Source organism: Oncorhynchus keta, chromosome 8 (assembly GCF_023373465.1).
Source record: "Oncorhynchus keta strain PuntledgeMale-10-30-2019 chromosome 8, Oket_V2, whole genome shotgun sequence".
NCBI lineage: Eukaryota > Metazoa > Chordata > Actinopteri > Salmoniformes > Salmonidae > Oncorhynchus > Oncorhynchus keta.
In genome coordinates this window covers 156694-184501 of record NC_068428.1, presented here as the reverse complement: position 1 = coordinate 184501, position 27808 = coordinate 156694, and the positions used below count along the sequence as shown (strand labels likewise).

Here is a 27808-nt window from a genome sequence, read left to right as displayed (position 1 = left end):
GGAGAGCCTTACGGTTGAGGGCGGAGCAGTTGCCGTACCAGGCGGTGATACAGCCCGCCAGGATGCTCTGGATTGTGCATCTGTAGAAGTTTGTGAGTGCTTTTGGTGACAAGCCGAATTTCTTCAGCCTCCTGAGGTTGAAGAGGCGCTGCTGCGCCTTCTTCACAACGCTGTCAATGTGAGTGGACCAATTCAGTTTGTCTGTGATGTGTATGCCGAGGAACTTAAAACTTGCTACCCTCTCCACTACTGTTCCATCGATGTGGATAGGGAGGTGTTCCCTCTGCTGTTTCCTGAAGTCCACAATCATCTCCTTAGTTTTGTTGACGTTGAGTGTGAGGTTATTTTCCTGACACCACACTCCGAGGGCCCTCACCTCCTCCCTGTAGGCCGTCTCGTCGTTGTTGGTAATCAAGCCTACCACTGTTGTGTCGTCCGCAAACTTGATGATTGAGTTGGAGGCGTGCGTGGCCACGCAGTCGTGGGTGAACAGGGAGTACAGGAGAGGGCTCAGAACGCACCCTTGTGGGGCCCCCGTGTTGAGGATCAGCGGGGAGGAGATGTTGTTGCCTACCCTCACCACCTGGGGGCGGCCCGTCAGGAAGTCCAGTACCCAGTTGCACAGGGCGGGGACGAGACCCAGGGTCTCGAGCTTGATGACGAGCTTGGAGGGTACTATGGTGTTGAATGCCGAGCTGTAGTCGATGAACAGCATTCTCACATAGGTATTCCTCTTGTCCAGGTGGGTTAGTGCAGTGTGCAGTGTGGTTGAGATTGCATCGTCTGTGGACCTATTTGGGCGGTAAGCAAATTGGAGTGGGTCTAGGGTGTCAGGTAGGGTGGAGGTGATATGGTCCTTGACTAGTCTCTCAAAGCACTTCATGATGGGGCGGTAGTCGTTTGCCCGCTACGGGGCGGTAGTCGTTTAGCTCAGTTACCTTAGCTTTCTTGGGAACAGGAACAATGGTGGCCCTCTTGAAGCATGTGGGAACAGCAGACTGGTATAGGGATTGATTGAATATGTCCGTAAACACACCGGCCAGCTGGTCTGCGCATGCTCTGAGGGCGCGGCTGGGGATGCCGTCTGGGCCTGCAGCCTTGCGAGGGTTAACACGTTTAAATGTCTTACTCACCTCGGCTGCAGTGAAGGAGAGACCGCATGTTTTCGTTGCAGGCCGTGTCAGTGGCACTGTATTGTCCTCAAAGTGGGCAAAAAGTTATTTAGTCTGCCTGGGAGCAAGACATCCTGGTCCGTGACTGGGCTGGGTTTCTTCTTGTAGTCCGTGATTGACTGTAGACCCTGCCACATGCCTCTTGTGTCTGAGCCATTGAATTGAGATTCCACTTTGTCTCTGTACTGACGCTTAGCTTGTTTAATAGCCTTGCGGAGGGAATAGCTGCATTGTTTATATTCGGACATGTTACCAGACACCTTGCCCTGATTAAAAGCAGTGGTTCGCGCTTTCAGTTTCACGCGAATGCTGCCATCAATCCACGGTTTCTGGTTAGGGAATGTTTTTACGTTGCTATGGGAACGACATCTTCGACGCACGTTCTAATGAACTTGCACACCGAATCAGCGTATTCGTCAATATTTTTATCTGACGCAATACGAAACATGTCCCAGTCCACGTGATGGAAGCAGTCTTGGAGTGTGGAGTCAGCTTGGTCTGACCAGCGTTGGACAGACCTCAGCGTGGGAGCCTCTTGTTTTAGTTTCTGCCTGTAGGCAGGGATCAGCAAAATGGAGTCGTGGTCAGTTTTTCCGAAAGGGGGGCGGGGCAGGGCCTTATATGTGTCGCGGAAGTTAGAGTAACAATGATCCAAGGTTTTACCACCCCTGGTTGCGCAATCGATATGCAGTCCATGCTAGGTAAAGCTCCGCCTTATCTCAGTTCACTGGTCACGATGGCAACACCCATCCGTAGCACGCGTCCCAGCAGGTGTATCTCACTGATCATCCCTAAAGCCAACACCTCATTTGGCCGCCTTTCGTTCCAGTTCTCTGCTGCCTGTGACTGGAACGAATTGCAAAAATCGCTGAAGTTGGAGACTTAACTCCCTCACCAACTTCAAACATCTGCTATCTGAGCAGCTAACCGATCGCTGCAGCTGTACATAGTCTATCGGCAAATAGCCCACCCATTTTTACCTACCTCATCCCCATACTGTTTTTATTTATTTACTTTTCTGCTCTTTTGCACACCAATATATCTACCTGTACATGACCATCTGATCATTTATCACTCCAGTGTTAATCTGCAAAATTGTAATTATTCGCCTACCTCATGCCTTTTGCACACAATGTATATAGACTTGTTTACTCCATGTGTAACTGTGTTGTCTGCTCACACTGCTATGCTTTATCTTGGCCAGGTCACAGTTGCAAATGAGAACTTGTTCTCAACTAGCCTACCTGGTTAAATAAAGGTGAAATAAAATTAAAAATTAAAAAATTAAGGTCAAAGTTATGAAAACTTAGGACACTAAAAAGGCCTTTCTACCGACTCTGAAAAACACTAAAAGAAAGATGCCCAGCGTCCCTGCTCATCTGTGTGAATGTGCCTTAGGCATGCTGCAAGGAGGCATTAGGACTGCGGCAAGGGCCGTACTGTACTGTGAAACGCCGAAGACAGCGCTACAGGGAGACAGGACGGACAGCTGATCGTCCTCGCAGTAGCAGGCCACGTGTAACACCTGCACAATCCCTCCATCAGTGCTCAGATTGTTCACAATAGGCTGGACTGAGGGATTGTAGGCCTGTTGTAAGGCAGGTCCTCACCAGACATCACTGGCAACAACGTTGCCTATGGGCACAGACCCACCGTAGCTGGACCAGACAGGACTGGCAAAAAGTGCTCTTCACTGACGAGTCGTGGTCGGATTCGCATTTATCGTCGACGGAATGAGCGTTACACCAAGGCCTGTACTCTAGAGCGGGATCGATTTGGAGGTGGAGGGTCCGTCATGGTCTGGGGCGGTGTGTCACAGCATTATCTGATTGAGCTGTCATTGCAGGCGATCTCAACGCTGTGCTTTAAAAGGAAGACCTCCTCCCACATGTGGTACCCTTCCTCTGCAGGCTCATCCTGACATGGCCCTCCAGCATGCCAACGCCACCAGTCTTACCGCACATTCTGTGTGATTTCCGGCAAGACAGAATTGTCAGTGTTCTACCATAGCCAGTGAAGAGCCCGGATCTCAATCCCATTGAGCACATCTGGGACGTGTTGGATCGGAGGGTGAGGGCTAGGGCAATTCCCCCCCAAAAATGTCCGGGAACTTGCAGGTGCCTTGGTGGAAGAGTGGGGTAACATCTCACAGCAAGAACTGGCAAATCTGGTGCAGTCCATATGCACTGCAGTACTTAATGCAGTTGGTGGCCACACCAGATACTGACTAACTTTTACCCCCCTTTCATTCAGGGACACATTATTCAATTTCTGTTAGTCACATGTCTGTGGAACTTGTTCAGTTTGTCTCAGTTGTTGAAACTTATATTTATACAGTTTGCTGAAAATCAACAGTTGACAGTGGGAGGACATTTATTTTTTTGCTGAATTAGTTGACTGCTGTTGCTAGCCAAAAAGGACTTGTTTTGAAAGTTGGGTCATCTTATCCTTTAAGGCTTTAAATGTGTTCTTAAACTATGATTTTGAACATTCAAAGCAACAGAAATGTCCATAGCAACTGGGAAACGTCCATGCAAGCATTGTCACCTTACCTTGCTAAATTACTGGTTGTCACGCTCTTCGTTCTATCACAATCAGCATTCACCATTGCACCCACACCTGTCTTTACTATAACAACTAGTGTAGACATGTCAGCAAATAACTGTCTTCACACACACAAAACAGATTTGGAAAACAACTTGAGCATTACTGCCTGCAGTGTAAACAAGGCTTTAGAGCACAGCTTGCAATTCAAATGATCATTTTCATAATTTACTGACATGAGATGGCGCCAGATCTATTATTCAGGACAGAGAAGCTGCCTCCAAATATACAGTGCCGTGCGAAAGTATTCGGCCCCCTTGAACTTTGCGACCTTTTGCCACATGTCAGGCTTCAAACATAAAGATATAAAACTATTTTTTTGTGAAGAATCAACAACAATTGGGACACAATCATGAAGTGGAACGACATTTATTGGATGTTTCAAACTTTTTTAACAAATCAAAAACTGAAAAATTGGTCGCAAAGTTCAAAAGGTTGCAAAGTTCAAGGGGGACGAATACTTTCACAAGGCACTGTATTTTAATACTGCATGTCATTCTGTAGGCCAGACTCAAAACACTCCAGCGGCGTCCACTACTACCGTATGCTACATCCAAGAAATAGAGTATGTTTCATATAAATCCAGATTGAGTACAGAACGAAATAAATCCAAAAATGACATTTCTTTGCTCATATCAGGTAAAAAGAATAGATACACTGTTCAGTCAGGTGATGAATACAAATGTTTATTGAAAGTGTTTTTCACAAGGATCAAAACACAACGTAAAAAAGGCAGAAAGAGTAGCATGCATCCACCACTGTTCACAAAACTAGCCATTTATTCCCTCCACTTTCCTGATAAGGCATCTCTCTCCTTAAACAGGACAATCCATTCCAAAACCAACATTTATCAGATGTTTCCAGACCTCCAAAGTGGACCTTTGTTGAGACAATAAGACTCATCTTGACAACTTTTGCCTGAAATCTGACAAACTTTGGTTTTGGAGTGTACTTTCCCTTTAACCAGCAGCATAATTCACTAGCTTAACTAAGCTAACAACGCAGGGTCACACAGAAGGCGGCGGTGGATAATGGACATGGCACACAGGTGGCGGATTAACTGATGGACATCCAAGGCTAAATAAATAAAGGGACGAAGAGATAAAAACTGCTACAGATGTCCCCGTCAAACTCTGGACAAAAAAAAACAGATTCAACGATAAGATAAGAGATCATAAGTGGATTGTCTTAAGAATGTTTTTTTTTTTTTTTTTAGAGTCACACAATATCAAATCTATAAGGATGGTGTTTATTCTAAAGAAGAACTAACTGTTGATAGGCATTCAAGCGATGGTACTTTCACTAATATATATTTTTTACTAAGACATCAAAAGATGGGGGGGTGAGATCGGAAAGCTTTCATCGCTTTATACATTTCACGTTATCCAATGGTAGACTACTTGATCTGCCCCTCCACTCTCCTTTCACCTATCTACAATATTATGGGGTCTGGGTTTGAATGATGCAGGGCCTTTTGAAAGTTCCAATGCAGCTGTTTTTATCTAAATATGAAATCATTTCTGGGTAACAATTAAGCACCTTACTGTTTTTGACCATTTTAATTGAAAACAAAAACTGCTTCTTAACAAAGAGCAATTTCCCAAGCAAGAATTTTGCTAGGACTGTTGGAATGGTCTGAGTGGAGAACTGAACATTTACCTCTTTTTTTTTTAAGGCAAAGAAGTTTGGGACTCTTTCCTTAGTGGTCTATTAACTAATTTACTACATGGTGATGTCACCATGGAAGGCCAAAACTCCATCCCACCAAAACAGGCACGCTTTTCAAACAGCTCTTACACTAAAAGGGCCAAATATTACACCACTTGCCCCCAAAACACACAAATATTGCACTATAATTTGTGCCTTCCTGTACTATAATCATTCTAAAAATGTTATTCAACTGAGCCATTTATACTTTGTTAGTATTATTCTCTTTTATTGTTTCTTATTATTGTTGCATTGTCGAGAAGGAACCTGTAAGGAAGCATTCCGTGTATCACATACATACAACCAATACAACTTGAAGGGCCTTATCATTTTCACAGTATTATTCCAACCTCAGTGTAGAAATGTATATAAAAACAGGGAAATCACGTTTTTGACTGCACTGGGCCTTTAAAGATTATCCCTCTCTAGAAATGCACTGCTGGGTTAAAAATGGCGAGCTGTGGGAGGCCACACACACACGCACACACGAGGGGGGTCTTCAGGCAGGCATGTAGGGGGGAGGGGGCTCTTTCACTGGCATCTTCATTGCCATCTCGTAGGTGGGCAGGATGTACTGAGGAGAGAGAGAAAGTTCATTATTCTTTTCATTAAACAATAAATCAATTTAGAAATATAGCCAACTTCGCAGTGTGAAAGGACCAGAGATGGACATTAATCATATTTGATAATGCTATAATGTCTCTTAAACTATCTGGGAAGGAGACTGGGTGTACTGTATCAGTAACGCTCATATATTATGACGTTATTAAGTGTTTTCCAGATTACAGACTAATTTACAGTCGGCTACTTTGTCCACTTTTCAACTCCCTAGTCAGAAAGACTGCAGAGCCCTCTTCCACTAGAATGAACAAAATGCACTTTCTAGCGATCCATTGATATAGTACAGGCGCCTGGTCAGTCACAAAGTGAACGATGACAGAGAAACACTGCTGGTTTGGCAGTCATCTGTCCCACCTCTTTGTAACTTTGGGTGTGTGATGTGTACGCTGTGGTTCCAGTCACATTTCTTTACACGGAGGGAGATAGAATAAATTCGCGCACATCCCATATAATGTGGTAAAGGTAAGTCAACATTCACTCTGCCCATTGTTTTCAGACACATTCATTTATTTTATTCTGCAGGCAGGGTCCGACATCATTGATGGACCACTGACCCGGGGCAAGTAAAAATATGTGTGGGGCCAGAGGATCTCGTCAGTCACTGGCCTGACAGAGACAGTAACTTCGCATTCCAGTTCAACATTTACCTGCTCAGTCGCAGTCTACCATCGAAGACTACACACGTCATGCTATTTGTATTTGAGAAATATGATGGCCATTCATTCAAGCACCACCACGCTCCCACGAGTCACATCAAGCAGTAGCATTTGTCTTGGAAAGCCTACTGTACTGTCTACTCTTTTGGAAATAGTGTCCTATTTTAAAATCTTCACAAAATGACAATTTAGAAACAAAAATGAATGCAATTAATAGAATGCAGTTCTAAACAATGGAGTAATGACTTGCATTGCTTAATTATATTACACAGATGTTTAATACACAATAACCAAATGTAGCCTATTAATAGCTGAATATAGAGAGAAAGCATGCCAACCTATAGGCCCCTGCATGTCCACAATGCATTTAAGAACTACACCATGTTCGGGCCAGTAGATCACCACTCCGGGCCAGTGAGAAGTGAACGTTGCACCCTGGCTAGTTTCATATGCAGCCACGGATTAGTGGCGCATAGGCCAATTACTGTGCTTTGATTGACAAACAGCAAGCTTGGCTAGTCTTTAAAAGGTGTCGAACTGACTCAAATTTAATCTCATACAGTACCAGTCAAAAGTTGACACCTACTCATTCAAGGGTTTCTTTTCTTTCTACATTGTAGAATAAAAGTGATGAAATAACACATCAACATTAATTAGATTTCTTGATTTATCTTAGATTAATTCAGACCATTTTGATGAAGTATTTCAGGCGGTTGTTGCTCAAGAGGGATAAACAACAGTAATATTGGCATACTATTTTGAAAAATTTCAAGTGAAGGTCTTTAGGGAGCAGACGTTTGCATCGCCTAGTCAAGTTCTGCTAGGAGCAAACCAAACCTGTTTGCAGACTGCTTAAAGATGTGAAAGGTATGCTTCAGATGTAATTACCGGTAATCCGAGTAGGGGCTTTTCAGGCACAAACATACCTGGGGAGGCGCCGTAAAGGCAGGGTAGACGGCGATCTCCGGCACGTTCCTGTTGTTGATGTACTTGTAGCAATTCCACACGCAGTTGATCAGGTAAGCCTGAGGGGAAAGTGGTCAAAATGTTTAGTCCTTCTACCTGATCCAGTGATGCTCAATCCTGGTCCTAGAGAGCCACAATGTGTGCAATGTGTTCAGCATCTGAAGGCCTATAACCCATCTACTAGAGACCTGTCAGTCAGGGTCTATCAGTCTACTAAATTACTTTAATGGATTGGTCATTCAGACCAAATCTCACATGAACACTAACAAGTGCAGTAAATCAAATAAATTGCATATTCTTGGGAATGGAGTAGAGCATTCAATCACAGCTATTTCCCCAAAGACCTTCATGATGATGAGAAAGGTGAAGAAGACGAGGACGAAGAGCAGCAGGCAGCTGGAGTCCATGGAGAGCAGGTTGTCCTTGTAGGGGAAGTCTGGCTGAGAGGCGAGGAGAGAGACATTCAGCACATACAGAAGCTAAACAAAACCCCATAAAGACAGACAGGCCAGGTGACAACGATAGTGAGAACACATTTAAACCCTCTAGGGGGGTATATTACAGAGCGAGGTCAATGAGTTAGCCAGCTAACATTCCCAAGTACTCAGAAATTACTTTAGTTCTCTCTGAATATAAACTCTAACTTTGAATCAGCAACCCATATTAATGTTTTTCTTTAATTAACTGCTTTCATAGAGTGGTGAGGAGCAGTCTACCATACCCGGAAGCTAACTCAACATTAATTTTCTGTATATTTAGAGTTCACGCAAACAGTTTAAGCTTTGTTTTACTACCGACAGTTAAAGCTCATATCGGGATTGTATATAGATTCTGTCCTTAAATATAAGTAATCTGATTTATTAGTTTGTCTCAATTGTTAAAACATTTTTTTCAACTGACCATCGTATTTGTTGATTAAAATCGGGCTTTAATAATATAACGAGTAATCCAGGAATGTCACAAGTTAATTGACACGAGAAAACTGGAGAAAATAGCAACGCTAGAGATCGCAATGACTACAATGCATGGCTAAATTATTTCTGGACACTAACAGCCCTGCAACACTACAGCGTCCGGAGTTGCCGTCAGACATCAGCCATTAAGGGATGCTTCCTTTGAAATCAATAAAAGCTGCTATACTGCTCGCATTGAGTCACATCCAACGGCAGCGTTCAAGCTCCAGAATCTCAGATGATCCATTTTTGACTGATATCGCACACTTTCATGACATTGATTTTGGTTGCATAATGGCCCCCACTAGACACCACTCGCTATTTTACTAAGATTTATGAAGTTAAGAAGCTACTAGTTAACTGAAACTCTAGCTTGCTACATTGACTATGTTCACAATGTAAACAAAAGCAACGTGTAATTAGAGGATATTCAGTACAACCACTAGAAACAATGAGTACTTGCGGAAAAACTGGACCGAAGCCATGGTACTTACGCATAACAGATCAATATGTAACAGTACAGATTTTTTTAAATAAAGTTGCTCTTCCACTCTGCTCCTTCGCTCTCAAAACAACGTGCTCTGTGTAAGCATGTAGAACGCCACATTGACACAACGCTGAAGGTAACGCAACTCTTATAGTGGAGCTGAAGTGTAAGGGTCCGCAGAGCACCTCCTCACCACTTGATTGTGCTTTGACCAGAAAACGAAGAGCATTAACTGGATGTTTTATAGCAGATTTGTATTTTTCTGTATCATAAGAATGGTGGTTATCATAAAATTGTTCCTGTTAATTGTTAGAATAAAACAATTATTTAAATTATTTTTAAACATTTACAAGACTTCTGGTTCGCTTCATAATTGTGATTTGTGAGACTAGCTGACAGGCAGTGGTGAAGGACTAGACTGACTCACCAGCTCCTTCATGTAGTCCTTTATCCTGGGCAGGTAGGTGAGGGAGCTGATGGCCACCAGGCAACTCAGAGCAAAGTCAAAGAGCTGGTAGCAAAAGAACGGGATAAGCCAGCCGTCACGATGCTACGGGGGGAGAACCACACACATTACTAAACAAAAGTGTGACAGGATGGCCATTTCACTAGAGTTCATCATGAGGTTTGTCAAGCAAGGGCCATATGTAGCCATAGCAAAAGCTTAATCTAAATGTTGGGTACTATGTTGAGGATCTCACAAAATCAAGAGTTTATATGTACAGTGCCTTCAAAAACTATTCATACCTCTTGACTTATTCCACGTGTTACAGTCTGAATTCAAAATGGGTTAAATATACTTTTTTTGTATTGTTATAAGTTTTGGTTTTTCCATTTATGTTTTGAGGTTGGTCTTTTAGCACATAGGGCGCACCGATTGGTGTCACCTCGTTAGACGGAAGGTGCTCCAGTTGTCTTGAGAGATGTGGAGGGCCCAACACCTTTAGTTGACTCTCCCTGTTTGATCAAAATAAAAATTCCTTTGTCTGATCTTACCTGTTTTCATTTTGCTCCACTTTTTGGTTTGCTTCCTGTGTAAGTTTGGTAGTGGGTGCTCATGGTGGATATTTTTTAGGTCCCAGTTGTTGCTATGCAACCTTCAGTGGACACCCTCCTAAAATCCACCCGCTTCATTTTGGTTGTTGTCAGTGACTCTTTGTTCGTTCCCCCTTCTGTTTGAACAACATTTTTGGTTTTCTTGTTGGGGAACATAACAGTATACAGGCTCTTATTTTCACCATGTCACTTAGGTTAGTAATGTGGAGTAACTACAAGGTTATTGATCCATCCGAAATGTAATAACTTCACCACGCTCAAAGGGATATACAAATTATTTTCCCATCTACCAATAGGTGTTTCTTTACGAGGCATTGGAAAACATCCCTGATCGGTGGTTGAATCGGTTTGAAATTAACTGCTCGAGCTAGGGACCTTATAGATGAGTGTATGAGTGGGCTACAGAGATAAGGTAGTCATTTAAAAATCGTGTTAAAGACTACTATTGCACACAGTGCGAGTCCATGTGACTTGTTTATAAAGTTATAAAAACATAATACCACCTTAACATTATGGGGTATTGTGTGTAGGCCAGTGATACACAATCTCAATTTAATCCATTTTAAAAATTCAGTCTGTAGCACAAACAAAGGTTGTTTTTTTTAAGTCAAGGGGTGTGAATGATTTCTGAAGGCACTGTACACGTCTTTACTTAGGTCATCATGACTGGTATTTAGCAGGGGAGGCTACAGCCAGCAATGGACCTACTGTGTGAACACTGAATACAGGGCATCAACAAGGGTAACCTAAGAGCCTGCAGTCACAGCTAAGGCATAACGCTCTATGCTTACGCAGAACCTCTACGAGACGCAAGCGTTAGCTGTGCGTCGCCATTTAAACTAGCAGATCTAGTCGGGTCCACGTCACATAGCCGCCAAACCTGTCAGTATGGATGCCCATCAGGCAGGCCTGGTGAGGTAAACATGATAATCATTAGAGCAACGTTGTGTAGCAAACATTCTGCTTGCCCTGGTGGGGCCAGTAGAATGCACAAGTAAGGAGTTTGCATGCAGTGAGTCAATGTCCATTGCTGGAAAAGCATTAAATACGTTAGAAATGGTCCTTTTAGACACCAGGAGGGCTGCCACCTGAGTTGTATTCATTAGGGCACATATCGTTTTAAAACATTTTGCAATGCAAAACTCAAAATGAGTGTTTATTATTTGACAACTCCAGGTAGTCCCTCCCTGTTTCAGTCCGCTTTCTTTCGTAACGGTTGAGGTTCAATAACATAATTTCAACCTCCTATTTTACACACTCCTCCAGGGGTATTTGTCGTAGGCCCGCAATACATGTTAATTTAATTTGTATTTAGGGTTTAGAATAGCCGCGACCAAAAGGTGTATTAGAAAGTAGGAAAACGAGGCTTTCATGAGTGTGTATTTAGGAGCAGACATTTGCATAAGAAATCAAGAGAGTAGTCAGGATGAAAGATTATGCAGGGGGTTATTTTCCCACCCCTGAGCAAAAATGTTGAGAAGTTGACTCGAGAATTTGTAATTGTCATGAATTTCATTATGGACATGATGTGGATGAAAACACGCTCACATAGACACACAAATCAGAAAGGAAATAACTTACAGTAATGGCTCCATAGACCATCATGGCGCTGATAGTGAGCATCAGCAGAGAGATGGCAAATCCCACACAGGCATTCTCTATAAACACACAGATAGAGACATTTAATAGGGTAAATTACTTTATTGAAGGACAAATAGGGTTGCAAAGGGTGGGAAACTTCCCGCTAAATTTCCTGAATTTTTCTGGAAATTTTCCATGGGAAGTTAAGCCCTGGAATTTGGGGAATGTTGCTTAAATTCATTTTTTAAAAGTTAACTTATAACAGTGAACCTTTTTGTGGGATACACATAAGGAAATTCTAGGTCCTGTGGCATATTTTGGTTAAACTATCCCCAATTCTATGGCAATTGCAATTGTAGATGATTCTCAAGATCTTGCACACTAATGAGAAGCTATTGACCCCACACTACTACACGGTCTGAACTAAGGACTACATGCTTTCTGGTAAGTTGATTACAATACTGGGTGGGGTGAATATATTTTTTGACATACATGATTGTTTGTTAACTAGTAAATAGTAGCCTACAGCAAAGTGTGTTTAAATCATTTCAAACTTGTTAACAATTTCTGCTAGTTAGTTTTTGCTATCATGTGGGTTTTAGCTTGCTTGAGCCTGCTAACAGTGTTAATTCACCTGTTTCCATGCATGTTTCATTTTAAAACCTTTATCTCACAGAGGAGTTGTTTAATTTAACTGCTTATCTATTTATTTGTACATGGAATTGTATGTTTTCTTTTACTCTTTTTTTCCTAAACATTACAGGAAAATGCCACGGGCAATATCTGATGTGTGGAGACATTTCACTGCAGCTAATGTGGAAGGAAAAGCTGTGTACATGTGCAAATACTGCGCCAAATCATATGTGAAGAATGCAACAAAGATGCAGAATCATCTGGCCAAGTGCATAAAGTTCCCTCATCACTCACAACAAGCAACCTCTGACAAAAGTCCCTCTACTTCCATTCGAGGTGAAAATGATGAATCAGACACCTTATCGATAGCAACAGCTCATTGTCCTCCTGGAAATCAGAAGTTTTTTTTTACTCAATGGAGGAACGTAGTCAGAGAAATGCTGATGAATGTCATGCTCGAGCTGTGTATGTAACTGGTTCACCTCTGATGCTCACAGGCAATGTGTATTGGAAGAGATTTCTGAATGTTCTTCACCCAGCATACACCCCTCCAACCAGACATGCTTTATGTACCTCCTGCTAAGCTCGGGAATGATTAAGTCATTGAGGAGAGGCATGTGTGGTTCAGTCACAAGGCTCTCAAGGTCTATTATTCACACAGTCACTCTTAAACTGTGCAGGAAGCCATCGATTTCTCGGGTATTTGAAGAGGGCCCTCTTCTTCCACACCTTGTACTTTGATATCACTAACATAGACTATAGGTTACAGCTGTTTAGTCCCTCATCTTTTGTCTGTAAACAATTTACTTTTATTTTGTGGACTTTATTTAGACAGTAGGTGGGGGGGGACATAGAAAGGGATGGACAGCATTGAAAAAGTCTCGGACCATTCCTGCAGGGTGAAATCGGATGTGTAGATGCCAAACTCTGGCTCACGATCTCCTTCTTTAACATAGTAACTAAGTGGGAAGAGACCGATTAGAAATGGCACTGATGAAGCCACAGCAGTGCCAGGCTTTGATAATAGCCCAATCAATTCGCTGAATGCTGACATTGTATCAAAGCCAGGATTTATGTAGCGCACCCCCCACCCTGTAAACAGCAAGTCAACCACAGAGTGTATAGAAACTCAGCCCAGTTTCATGATAGCGATAGAATTTAGGCTTAAGTGTGTTTTAACAATGCATCTTTTCTACAACGGCCAAAGACTCGTTTCCCAAAACATCATGCAGAGAGAACGGTCGACAAGTGCGTCAGAGGCATAGGGACCTTACAGATAAGATCGAAAGTAAGGGAGCACTGCTCTCGGATCAGCTTTGTCCATTAAAAGTTTACCTTAAAATTATAATTATTTCACAATACTTACAACGGATTGACTCCTATTACCACCTATGGCTGCAAATATGAGGCGCCTTATTCTAATGGTTACCCAATACAAATGCAATGCATGGCTAAGTTACTTTCGGACACTAACAGCCCTGCTACACTACAGCAATCGGGCGTCCGGAGTTGCCGCCAGACATTAACCATTAAGGGAATGCTCCCTATGAAATCATTAAAAGCTGCTATACTGCTCGCGTTGAGTCACATCCAACGGCATCGTTCAAGCTCCAGAATCTCAGAGGTTCCATTTTTGACTGATAACGCACACGTTCATTCCATCTTGTGAATTGAAATGAGAAATATAGTTGATTTTGGTTGCACAATGTCCCCCACTAGACACCACTAGCTATTTTACTAATATTCATGAAGTCAAGAAACTACTAGTTAGTCAATGTAGCTAGTTCGAGTTTCTGCTATGTTCACAACGTAAACAAAAGCAACGTGTAATTAGAAGATATTTAGTACAACCACTAAAAACAACTTAAGAGTACTTGTGAAAATGAACACTAAGAATTATTTCACAATACTGACAACGGATCAGCTCCTATTACCGCCTACAGTCGAAAATATTGAGTCACATCATTGTGCACGTGTTACACATCATGAAATATATAGAGACAAATTACAAACAGAAGCCTGAAGGTATCAAAATAGAACTTCATTGATTAGTATTAAATGTATTTCAATGATTGAAATAGGCCTATAGCCTCCTGTTTATAATGCCATCATTTTATGTTTTCATTGAAATCATCTACAGTGGCTTGCGAAAGTATTCACCCCATTTTTCCAATTTTGAAGCCTTTACAACCTGGAATTAAAATACATTTTTGGGGGGTTTGTATCATTTGATTTCCACAAAATGCCTACCACTTTGAAGATACAAAATATTTTTTGCAAAACAAACAAGAAATAAAGATAAACACTGAAAACTTCAGCGTGCATAACTATTCACCCCCCTCAAAATCAATACTTTGTAGAGCTACCTTTTGCTGCAAGTCTCTTGGGGTATGTCTCGATAAGCTTCTAGCCACTGGGATTTTTGCCCATTCTTCAAGGCAAAACTGCTCCAGCTCAAGTTGGATGGGTTCCCCTGGTGTACATTAATCTTTAAGTCATACCACAGAGTCTCAATTGGATTGGCCATTCCAAGACATTTAAATGTTCCCCTTAAACCACTCAAGTGTTGCTTTAGCAGTATGCTTAGAGTCATTGTCCTGCTGGAAGGAGAACCCCCATCCCAGTCTCAAATCTCTGGAAGAGAAACAGGTTACCCTCAAGAATTTCCCTGTATTTAGCGCCATCCATCATTCTGACCAGTTTCCAGTCCTTGCCGATGAAAAACAACCCCACAGCATGATGCTGCCACCACCATGCTTAAACCGTGGGGATGGTGTTCTCGGGTTGATGAGAGGTTTTGGGTTCGCGCCAGACATAGCGTTTTCCTTCATGGCCAAAAAAAGCTGAATTGTAGTCCGCTGTGGAACTTTGCAGCTCCTTCAGGGTTAACTTTGGTCTCTTTGTTGCCCCTCTGATTAATGCCCTCCTTGCCTGGTCCGTGAGTTTTGGTGGGCGGCCCTCTCTTGGCAGGTTTGTTGTTGGTGCCATATTCTTTCCATTTTTTAATAATGGAAATAATGGTGCTCTGTGGGATGTTCAAAGTTCCTGACATTTTTTATAACCCAACCCTGATCCTTACTTCTCCACAACTTTATCCCAGACCTATTTGGAGAGCTCCTTCGTCTGCATGGTGCCGCTTGCTTGGTGGTGCCCCTTGCTTTGTGGTGTTGCAGACTCTGGGGCCTTTCAGAAAAGTTGTATATATACACTGAGATCATGTGACAAATCTTGTGACACTTAAAGTCCACCTGTGTGCAATCTAACTAATTATGTGACTTCTGAAGGTAATTCGTTGCACCAGATCTTATTTAGGGGCTTCATAGCAAAGGGGGTGAATACATATGCACGCACCACTTATCAGTTTTTTTTTTTTTTTTTTTTTTTTTTTCACTTCACCAATTTGGACTATTTTGTGCATGTCCATTACATGAGTCCGTATTGGGCTAAAAAGGTTAAAGAAGCAGGCATTTGGTGATAGTTATCCATGGCGATGTTATCAAGGGGATTTGGCTGTGTCTCTCGGTGTGTCTCTCGGTGTGTGTGTGTGGGACAGCCATGAGCTACCAGTATATAAAAAGGTAGTGCAGCTTTGCTAACTACGTGGAAATGTTAACAAATATTGTATAAATTGGGGGACGATGCTAAATCATGCTAGCTACTGCCTGCAGCAATTGTGGACGATGTCACTAATGGTGAACATAGACAACTCTAGTTGAAAATGAGCCACACATGAAGATTAGATAAACTAACCCTTAAGGACATTCCCCTCTCCTTGGAAGGTGTGGCTAAAATAGTGCTCGATGACCTCATACTGCAAGTCGACGGTGGGCACATTCTCTGGGTGGGTCACGGCCACAGTCAGCAGGATGCCCATCAACAGGTTCACCACCTGGCAAGAGAGAGAAAGGTATTGTTAGACTATGTTCTTGAATACATAGCATGCTCCTAGATCCGTTTGTGTTGGTTTGCTAACGCCTATAATTTTGCTTGAGTGACAATAACCATAGGAGTTGTCAAGACATTACAAATAGATCTGACTGGGCACCAGGCTAGGATACAGTCTGTTGTAGATTAAAACATCTATATTTTATTACACCAGTTTCTGTTTCAACTTACGTTTCCTTTCCGCAGACATGAATGATAGACTAAGGAATGTCAGTAAAAGTGGTAAAAAAAAGGAGTAGAAAGTGCAGAGAGATGTAGGCAAGATGGATAGAAAGAAGGGAATGGAGGGAGATGTAGAGCCACATTCCATGAAACATTTAGTCTGGATAGTGTTCTCAAAAAAACCTTGTTAGTTTCTGTGAAGGTCAACATCCCATCCGCCACCACTACACATGGTGGGCCTAAGCCTAACCAATTTATTTCATGAGGCCGATAAGTCCCTTGTGTTTTAGGAACAACATTATTATTCATTTCCACTGAAATAACGACTGTACAATGTTGGACCTGGGACCGTCATCACGAAGGAAGATAGGCTTCTGAGTGTTTTAAAGATGCATCTTTCCTACAACGGCCAAAGATGTAACATGGGCTTCCCAAAACACAACACAGAGAGAAATTGCTAAGGCATCGTTGGAGCAGGTGTCGAGTAGTAAGACAAAACGAGTATCATAACAGATACGGGCATTTTTTATTATTTTTTAGATACGATTATGATCATAGTATTTTGTAATTATCTGTGATTGGGGAAAAAAAGTACTTTTCGGATGCCAGCACATATCTTTCTCATGTCAGTCAGTCATGTGCAAGGTTCAACGTGGTCTAAATAACTCAACTGGCTAGTTTGGCTGTCTGTAAAGAGAAGGGCAGGCTGTACGTTGATCCTGCTGTTCTGTTTGGATAGAGTGAAGCTGTATTTCTCCATCTACTCTCTACATAATTTCTCCCGATCAGTTTCTCGCCCACTGCAAATTGGAGGACTTACACACCCCTCCGCACACGGCTCATAATCTGCATCTTTTTTTTTGCATTGAGAATGTGTAGGGAGGTATTTTGCCAACATATATTTAGGCATATTAAAAACACTTCCGTTTTTTCCAATCACGAATATCATTTCGATCTGATTATTCAACTGTCATTTTACAGATCTGATTGAGAGTATGGTCATGTTGGCACACCTCTAGTGTCAATACTGATAATATCGAAGGGAGCACTGCTCTCGGATTAGCTTTCTCCATTAGAATCTTAGTTTAAAATGATCTCACAATACTGACGACGGATCAGCTCCTATTACCACTGCAACTTTTGAGGCGGCTTATTTGAATGCATACTCAATATAAATTCACTAAAATCACAGATTTGGCACATAATCATGAAATATATTGAGAAATTACAGACATTAGCCTACAAGGAGCTAAAAAGAACTCAATATGATTGAAATACTATTTATATTTTAACAAAGTCATTTCGGTTTTCATTTGAGGCATATTGAAGACTTTGGCAACTTTGTATTTGTAGTCAACTTTGTCCTGAAGTTATCAGGGGTCAGAGAGATGGATAAACTATGTGATTCTTTGTTTAGCTGAGATCTTGTGTAAGGGCAAAGGGGAAAAAAATATCTAAGGACACACTTAGCTGTTCTACGAGTGGTCTGAGGCAGGCGTTAAGATTACAAACATTTTCAAGTACAAATAACGATGGTTTTAGCAAACAGCTCAGATATTTAACGATGCTCCTAAGAAGGTTCTAATGATGAACTTAGCCTTAATATGATTTTTGGGAAACCGGGCCCAGGACACTTGTGTGTTGTAGAATGTTGAAAATAGTGACGTCTCTTGATGTTCACACGAAGAAAGCAAACAGTGGAGTTCAAAATTATTGACACCCTTGATAAAGATGCGCAAAAACTACTGTATAAAATAATTATAATACTGAGCTATATTGTATACTAAAAAATATATATTCATACTAATATTTGTCTCAGATAAAGATTGTTTAGCAAGTAATACTTTTTTTTCATCAAAAAAGGTAGGTGTCAAAATTATTGACACTCCTGCATTCAATACCTCACCTTGCAAGGTTAACAGCACTGAGCTTTATTCTAAAATGTTTTATGAGTTGGAGAACACATTAGGAGGGATCTTAGATCATAGTTCTAATCTAAGTGCAGTGTTTACCACTAGTGCAGGCTGTGGCTATACAGCCGGTTACACACTCATTTTGAGCAGGTTACTTTTTCTAATTAAAATAACTGCATTAAATATATATATATATATTTTTTTAAATTTACAATTCAGAGGTTTGTAAAAAAACTTTTTCTGCAGTTATAGTGCAGCATAAATGCAGTATGCTGAAAACAAAATACTTTTCTCCTCCTGCAGTAATTTTGTAGTGTAACTGCAGTTGGAGTGCAGTATATATAGCTGCAGTACACAAGTTATTCTGCATTTACTGCATCCAAAATACTACAGTCAACTGCAGTTACTGCACTTTTACTGCAGTTTTTTGTACGTGGAACGATATTAAATCAATGAACTGGGCTACTTTTTTTACAGTAAGTTTGGGGGGAAAGTATTCAGAGCCATTTCCCGCTAGAATGAACGATATGCATCTTCTAGCAATCTATTGACAGGAAAGGCGACTGTCAGTCACAAAGTGAGCGATAACTGGGAAACATTCCACTGTCTGCCATCTGTCCTGCCTCCTGGTACCTGGGTGTGTCTGTTGTGTACGCTGTGGTTGCAGTTATATTTATTTACATGGAGGAAGAGAACATGATGCTCCTTAAATCGTCCAAGCGAGTCAATTTGCACGCCCTATATAATATGGTAACGATGAGTAGAAATTCACTTAGCCTTTTGTTTTCAGGCACATTCATTTATTTGATGTCGCGCCTCTCATATGCAGGCACAAAGTGCTGGGGCATAGGCTTACTGTGATTTTATTAACGAAAAGCAAGCTTGACTAGTTTAGAGGAAGGAAGGAAGGAAAAAGAGGACGGCTCCACACTACTCTCACCTGTGTACAGTGCATTCGGAAAGTATTGAGACCCCATTACTTTTTCCACTTTGTTACGTTACAGCATGAGGCTAAAAAGGTTTAAATAAAACATTTTCTTAAATCTACACACAATACCCCATGACGACAAAGCGAACACAGGTTTAGAAATGTGTGCAAATTAATAAAAAAAGATACATTTACATAAGTATTCAGACCCTTTGCTACGAGACTCGAAATTGAGCTCAGGTGCATCCTGTTTCCATTGATCATCCTTGAGATGTTTCTACAACTGAGTCCACCTGTGGTAAATTAAATTGATTGGACATAATTTGGAAAGGCACAGACCTGTATCGATAAGGTCCCAGTTGACAGTGCATGTCAGAGCAAATAATAAGCCATGAGGTCGAAGGAATTGTCCGTAGAGCTCCGAGACAGGATTGTGTCGAGGCACAGATCTGAGGAAGGGTACCAAAACATTTCTGCATTGAAGATCCTTAAGATCACTGTGGCCTCCATCATTCTTAAACAGAAGAAGTTTGAAACCACCAAGACCCTTCCTAGAGCTGGCCGCCCGGCCAAACTGAGCAATGGGGAGAAGGGCCTTGGTCAGGGAGGTGACCAAGAACCCGGTGGTCACTCTTGACTGAGCTCAAGAGTTCCTCTGCAGCGATGGGAGAACCTTCCAGAAGGACAACCATCTCTGCAGCACTCTACCAATCAGGTCTTTATGCTAGTTGCCAAACGGAAGCCACAAACGGAAGCCTGCTTGGGCTTTGCCAAAAGACAACTAGACTCTCAGACCATGAGAAACAAGATTCTCTGGTCTGATGAAACGATATTTGAACTCTTTGGCCTGAATGCCAAGCATCACATCTGGAGGAAATCTGGCACCACCCCTTAGGTGAAGCATGGTGGTGGCAGTAACTGTGGGGATGTTTTTCAGCAGCAGGGTGACTAGTCAGGATTGAGGGAAAGATGAACAGAGCCAAGTACAGAGAGGTACTTGATGAAAACTTGTTCCAGAACACTCAGGACCGCATACAGGGGCGAAGGTTCACCTTCCAACAGGACAACGACCCACACAGCAAAGACAACGCAGGAGTGGCTTCAGGACAAGCCTCAATGTCCTTGAGTGGCCCAGCCAGAGCCCGCACTTGAACCCAATCGAGCATCTCTGGAGAGACCTGACAAAAGCTGTGCAGTTACGCTCCCTATCAAACCTGACAGAGCTTGAGAGAATCTGCTGAAAAGTATGGAAGAAACTCGCCAAATACAGGTGTGCCAAGCTTGTAGCGTCATACCCCAAAATAATTGAGTCTGTAATCGCTGCCAAAAAGGTGCTTCAACAAAACACTGAGTAAAGGGTCTGAATACTTATGTAAAATGTGATAGTTTTGTATTTTTAATAAATTTGCAAATATTACTAAAAACCTGTTTTTGCTTTGTCATTATGGGGTATTGTGTAGATTGATTAAACATTTTTTTAAATCAATTTTAGAGTAAGGCTGTAACGTAACAAAATGTGGAAAAAGAGGTCTGAATATTTTATGAATGCACTGTACATCATGAATCGCCCTTAAGTTTGTAAAACATTTGATTCAAGTTTTAGGGCATATCAACCAGTCCTAATTACTTGTAAAAAAACAAACAATAATACATTTAAAAAGGAGCACTGGAAACTGCACACGCACCAAAAACCCTGTTGTTTTTTTGACAAGTGCCAATAAATCACTCTTCGAGATATACACTGTGGAAATGACCATAACTCAAAAACCACATGGAAACAGTAGATATTTTTACATTACAGGTCAGAGGACAACCTGCAGAACAGTCTGCTACATTTCGGTATGTTGCATTTTGATACAGGGGTCACCAAAACAGAGAGACAAATGCAACACTTTTGTCTTACACTCATACCGATTATCACATCGAAATCAATTGATTTAGCGTCCTGTTAAAACGAACACAGCTCAAAAACCACACAATCTGGGCATAACGTGTACATCCCTGGTTAGAGGACAATTTGTAGGAGTCAGCTAGTTAAAATGGTTTAATTTTGATTCAAGTGGATCGCCAACGCAGAAGTTTAACACAACACTTTTTTGGTTAATCACTTCAATCGATATCACACTGAAATTTGATTGGTCACATACACATGGGTAGGAGATGTTATTGCAAGTGTAGCGAATTGCTTGTACTTATAGTTCTGACTGTGCAGTAATATCTAACAATTACACAACTACCTAATACACACAATTATAAGTAAAAGGGATGGAATAAGAATATGTACTAGGAGGTCGACCGATTAATCTGAATGGACGATTAATTAGGGCTGATTTCAAATCATAACAATCGGTAATCGGCATTTTTGGACACCGATTATGGCCGAATAAATTGCACTCCACAAGGAGTGACAGGCCGACTACCTGTTACACGAGTCCAGCAAAGAGCCAAGGTAAGTTGCTAGCTAACATTAAACTTCTTATAAAAATAACAAAAAATCTTAACATAATCACTAGTTAAAACATGGCTGATGATATTACTAGTTTAACTAGCTTGTCCTGTGTTGCATATAATCGATGCAGTGCCTATTAATTTATCATCGAATCACAGTCTACTTCGCCAAACAAGTGATGATTTAACAAGTGCATTCATGACAAAAAAGCACTGTCGTTGCACTAATGTACCTAACCATAAACATCAATGCCCTTCAATACACAAGTATATATTTTTAAACTTGCAAATTTAGTTAATATTGCCTGCTAACATGAATTTATTTTAACTAGGGAAATTGTGTCACTACTCTATGTGCAAGCAGAGTCAGGGCATATGCAGCAGTTTGGACTGCCTGGCTCGTTGCGAACTGTGTGAAGACCATTTCTTCCTAACAAAGACCGTAATTAATTTGCCAGAATTGTACATAATTATGACATAACATTGAAGGTTGTGCAATGTAATAGCAGTATTTAGACTTAGGGATGCCACCCGTTAGATAAAATACAGAACGGTTCCGTATTTCAATCAAAGAATATACGTTTTGTTTTCGAAATGATAGTTTCCGGATTTGACCATATTAATGACCAAAGGCTCGTATTTGATAGAGCGTTTGCCAGCAGCTCTTCACTGTGCTTCAAGCATTGCGCTGTTTATGACTTCAAGCCTATAAACTCCAGAGATTAGGCTGGTAATACTATAGTGCCTATAAGAACATCCAATAGTCAAAGGTATATGAAATACAAATGGTAGAGAGAGAAATAGTCCTATAATTCCCATACCTATAACCTAAAACTTCTTACCTGGGAATATTGAAGACTCATGTTGAAAGGAACCACCAGCTCTTTCATATGTTCTCATGTTCTGAGCAAGGAACGTAAACGTTAGCTTTCTTACATGGCAAATATGTACTTTTACTTTCTTCTCCAACACTGTGTTTTGGCATTATTTAAACCAAATTTAACATGTCTCATTATATATTTGAGGCTAAATTGATTTATTGATGTATTATATTAAGTTAAAATACGTGTCCATTCAGTATTGTTGTAATTGTCATAATTACAAATAAATATGATTTATTTATTAAATGGGCCGACTAATTGGTATCGGCTTCTTTTGGTCCTCCAATCATCGGTATCGGCGTTAAAAAAAATCATAATCGGTCGACCTCTAATCCTGAGGCTGCATTTACTGTAGCTGGGGACTTTAGCAAAGCTAATTTGAGAACAAGGCTACCTAAATTCTATCAGCATATCGATTGCAGTACACAAGTGAGTAACACACTCGACCATTGCTACTCTAACTTCCGCAATGCATACAAGGTCCTCTCCCGCCCTCCTTTTGGGTAAATCTGACCATGACACCATCTTGATGCTCCCTCCCATAGGCAGGAACGAAAACAAGAAGCGCCCAATCGGATTCCACACTTGAAGATTGCTTTAATCACGTGGACTGGGATATATTCCGGGTAGCCTCCGAGAACAACATTGACGTATATGCTGACTCAGTGAGCGAGTTTATGAAGGACGTGTATAGGAGACGTTGTACCCACTGACTATTAAAACCTTCCCTAACCAGAAACCATGGATTGATGGCAGCATTCAAGCAAAACTGAAAGCACGTCCAACCGCATTTAAGCATGGAAAGGCAACTGGGAATATGGCTGAATATAAACAATGTAGTTATTCCCTCCACAAAACAATCAAAGAAGCAAAGTGTCAGTATAGAGACAAACTGGAGTCGTAATTCCATGGCTCCAACACGAGACGTTTGTGGCAAGGTCTACAGACAATCACAGTTTACAAAAACAAAACCAGCGCCGTCGCAAACATCGACGTCTTACTACCAGAAAAATTTAACAACTTCTTTGCTCGCTTTGAGGACAATACAGTACCCTTCTACACCTGCATTGCTAGCTGTTTGGGGTTTTAGGCTGGGTTTCTGTACAGCACTTTGAGATATCAGCTGATGTACGAAGGGCTATATAAATACATTTGATTTGATTTGATTCATTGACGCGACCCGCTCTCCTCCTCCATGGCTGACGTGAGTAAAACATTTAAACGTGTTAATCCTCGCAAGGCTGCCTGCCCAGACGGCATCCCTTGCTGAGTCCTCAGAGCATGCGCAGACCAGCTGGCTGGTGTGTTTACGGACATATTCAATCAATACCTATCCCAGTCTGCTGTCCACACATTCTTCAAGAAGGCCACCATTTCTCCTGTTCCCAAGAAAGCCAAGGTATCTCAACTAAAAACTATCACCCCATAGCACTCACTTCTGTCATCATGAAGTGTTTTGAGAGACTAATCAAGGATCATATCACCGCCACACTACCAGTCATCCTAGACCCACTTCAATTTGCTTACCACCCCAATAGATCCACACTGCCCTAACACATCTGGACAAGAGGAATACCTTTGTAAGAATGCTGTTCATTGACTACAGCTCAGCATTCAACACCATAGTACCCTCCAAACTCATCATTAAGCTTGAGTCCCTGGGTCTTGACTAGAGGTCGACCGATTATGATTTTTCAACGCCGATTATTGGAGGACCAAAAAAAACGTATTTTAACTTAATATAATTTAAATAATGCAAAGACAAAGTGTTGGAAAGTGCAATATGTGCTATGTAAGAACGCTAACGTTTCAGTTCCTTGCTCAGAACATGAGAACATATGAAAGCTGGTGGTTCCTTTTAACATGAGTCTTCAATATTCCAAGGTAAGAAGTTTTAGGCTGTAGTTATTAGAGGACTATTTCCCTCTATACCATTTGTATTTCATTAACCTTTGACTATTGGATGTTCTTATAGGCACTTTAGTATTGCCAGTGTAACAGTATAGCTTCCGTCCCTCTCCTCGCTCCTCCCTGGGCTCGAACCAGCAACACAACGACAACAGCCACCACATCGAAGCGTTACCCATGCAGAGCAAGGGAAACAACCACCCCAAGGCTCAGAGCGAGTGAAGTTTGAAACGCTATTAGCGTGCGCTAACTAGCCAGCCATTTCACTTCGGTCACACCAGCCTCATCTCGGGAGTTGATAGGTTTGAAGTCATAAACAGTGCAATGCTTGATGCACAACGAAGAACTGCTGGCAAAACGCACAAAAGTGCTGTTTGAATTAATGTTTACAAGCCTGCTTCTGCCTACCACCACTCAGTCAGATACTTGTATGCTCAGTCAGATGATATGCAACACAGGACACGCTAGATAATATCTAGTAATATCATCAACCATGTGTAGTTAACTAGTGATTATGATTGATAGTTTTTTTATAAGATAAGTTTAATGCTAGCTGGCAACTTACCTTGGCATACTGCATTTGCGTAACAGGCAGTCTCCTTGTGGAGTGCAACGAGAGAGAGGCAGGTCGTTATTGCGTTGGACTAGTTAACTGTAAGGTTGCAAGATTGGATCCCCCGAGCTGACAAGGTGAAAATCTGTCTTTCTGCCCCTGAACAAGGCAGTGAACCCACCGTTCCTAGGCGTCATTGTAAATAAGAATGTGTTCTCATGGACTTCAGGAAACAGCAAAGGGAGCACCCCCCTATCCACATCGACGGGACAGCAGTGGAGAAGGTGGAAGGTTTTAACTTCCTCGGTGTACATAGCACAGACGGTGTGGTGAAGAAGGTGCAACAGAGCCTCTTCAACCTCAGAAGGCTGAAAGAATGTGGCTTGTCACCAATAACCCTTAACTTTTACAGGTACACAATCGAGAGCATCCTGTCAAGTTGTATCACCGCCTGGTACGGCAACTGCACCGCCCACAACCGCAGGGCTCTCCAGAGGGTGGTGCAGTCTGCACAAAGCATCACCGGGGGCTAACTACCTGCCCTCCAGGACACCTACAACACCCAAAGTCACAGGAAGGCAAAAAATATCATCAAGGACAAGCCACTGCCTGTTCACCCCTCTTACCATCCAGGAGGTGAGGTCAGTACAGGTGCATCAAAACTGGGACAGAGGGATAGAAGCTGTTTTTCAATCTCAAGGCCATTAGACTGTTAAACAGCCATCCCTAGTGTAACAGGGTTATATTGGTGATTCCCCTTGCCACTTTATTGTTAAGCCAATGGGTTTTTGGTTTGACTTTGTCTTGCCTTCACCTACTCAACATGGCATCTTATTGGCTGGTTTGCGTAGCTTGCTTACGAGGGGGGATGTTCCAGTTAGAATCATCCCAGTGAACAAGCACCAAACCAGCAGTAAGTTGTTGGTTGCCAAGCACTGTACATCAAAAGTGATTTTTATACTCTCAAGTGATGATTTAAATGTACAATTTATATAAAATTGTTTGTAAATGTTATTCGAACATCACACATAAGATGCAGCGGTTTTTGGAGAATATGTGTTGTGCATTTTGTTGTAAAGAATTCCCGCCAGTTCATATATTTTGTACAGTGCGTGAGTGCAGAGTTGGATGGTGAGACGTGCATTGCATGACGTGCAATTTTGTGCCGTTCCCAACAGAATAAATCTACATGACTGGTGCTACATATTGGAGTTCCGTGTCGATGACTGATTGTACACAACGCAAGAAGAGTACTGTTACACTAGCACAGAGGCAGCCGTCTACCTACCGACTTGATATCATTGGCCACTATAAAAAGGAACACTTGTCACTTTAATAATGCCACTTTAAGAATGTTTACATATCTCGCATTACTTATCTCATATGTATATACTGTATAGTGTATCCTATTATATACTATCTATTGCATCTTAGCTGCTCGGTCACTCCTCATCCATATATTGTATATATTCTTATCCCATTCCTTTACTAGATTGTGTATTAGGTGTTGTGGAATTTGTTAGGTATTAGGTTGTCATGGAATTGTTAGATACGAACTGTTAGATACTGCTGGCCTGTCGGATCTAGAGGCATAAGCATTTCGCTACACTTAAAATCAAATTTGATTGGTTAGCAGATGTTATTGCATGTCTATGAGACCGGTCTGGTGCAGAAGCATGAATGTTTCACTTCCCTACCTGTAACTCCTGAATGGTCCGAATTGTCCAATTCTGACCACTTCTTCCATGTGTAAACATGTATGGAAAGGGATGCGGTCAAAAAGTGATTGAATTCAAGTGGATTTACCCTAACATTACTGTTACCTGACACGCTGGTAACAGTTAGCCTACGTTAGAACAACCTCCGATGTGCACCGGGGGGAGTTGAAAGTCCATACGGGTAACGTTAACCGCTAGTTAGTTAGCTAGCTATCCGATAACATTAGCGCCAATATAGCACATTCCATATAGATACAATGTTACAAAAGTATGGCACGCATCAGATATCAAACTAACTTTCTTGACAAAGATGGTATTCGATTTAGCTTTTTGGTAGTTAGCACAATGGCCTACTCTCAATAGTACAGTGGCAACCAGGGGGTACTGCAACATAACCGCAAATAAGCTAACACTAGCTAGTTAACGTTAGCTAGCACAATCTAAAAAGTCAGGCGACATTGACATTTGTACGTACCATGTACCAAGTGCCGAGAATGATGGTTCCCGTCCTGACATGACAACACCCACAGCATCGCGTTGTGTAGAACCTGTGTCGATTCGGTTTAAAATGGTGCATGTCTTCCTCAAGAGTAGGGATAAACATCGCTGAAAAAGCTGGGCGAGTAAGAAAGCCTCCACCATCAACAACCGACACTGATATGAAACGCCCACTTATGTGACAGGCGTGTTGAAAGAACACACAAACGATTAGCTGTTTTGATTGACAACAGTTTTTGGCCATTGTGGAGCTAGGATGATGAACGTCAACCAATCAGCTGCCTCACCACACTGACATATCCGCCTATGGCGCAATCAGGGGTTGATGATGGGGAAATTCCTTTCCTACATCTCTATCGTTAGTTTCGCTTCTCTTATATCAGTTTCCCTTCTCTAAAAGCATGCTCTCCAAAAAAAA

At 41.7% G+C, this 27808-nt stretch overlaps 1 protein-coding gene across 1 annotated transcript; it reads right to left on the bottom strand.

Moving 5' to 3' along the window:
* Positions 1 to 4441: 4441 nt before the first annotated feature.
* LOC118386635 (lysosomal-associated transmembrane protein 4A-like) lies at positions 4442 to 27568 on the bottom strand. The gene is made up of 7 exons (XM_035774335.2): positions 27368 to 27568; positions 16187 to 16325; positions 11804 to 11880; positions 9594 to 9716; positions 8071 to 8166; positions 7687 to 7785; positions 4442 to 6057 (listed from the first exon to the last, which is right to left on the bottom strand). Exons 1-7 carry the CDS (start codon positions 27494 to 27496, stop codon positions 5983 to 5985), a joined length of 738 nt encoding a protein of 245 aa, XP_035630228.1. The 5' UTR covers positions 27497 to 27568; the 3' UTR covers positions 4442 to 5982.
* Positions 27569 to 27808: the final 240 nt, after the last annotated feature.

Coding starts and splice junctions, on each gene's coding strand:
- LOC118386635 (XM_035774335.2), bottom strand. CDS start 27,496: ATGTTTATCCCTACTCTTGAGGAAGACATGCACCATTTTAAACCGAAT. Junction 9,717..11,803: donor TGGTCTATGGAGCCATTACT/GTAAGTTATTTC, acceptor CTCCCCCCGTAG/CATCGTGACGGCTGGCTTAT. Junction 7,786..8,070: donor CCTTTCTCATCATCATGAAG/GTCTTTGGGGAA, acceptor CTTTCCCCTCAG/GCTTACCTGATCAACTGCGT.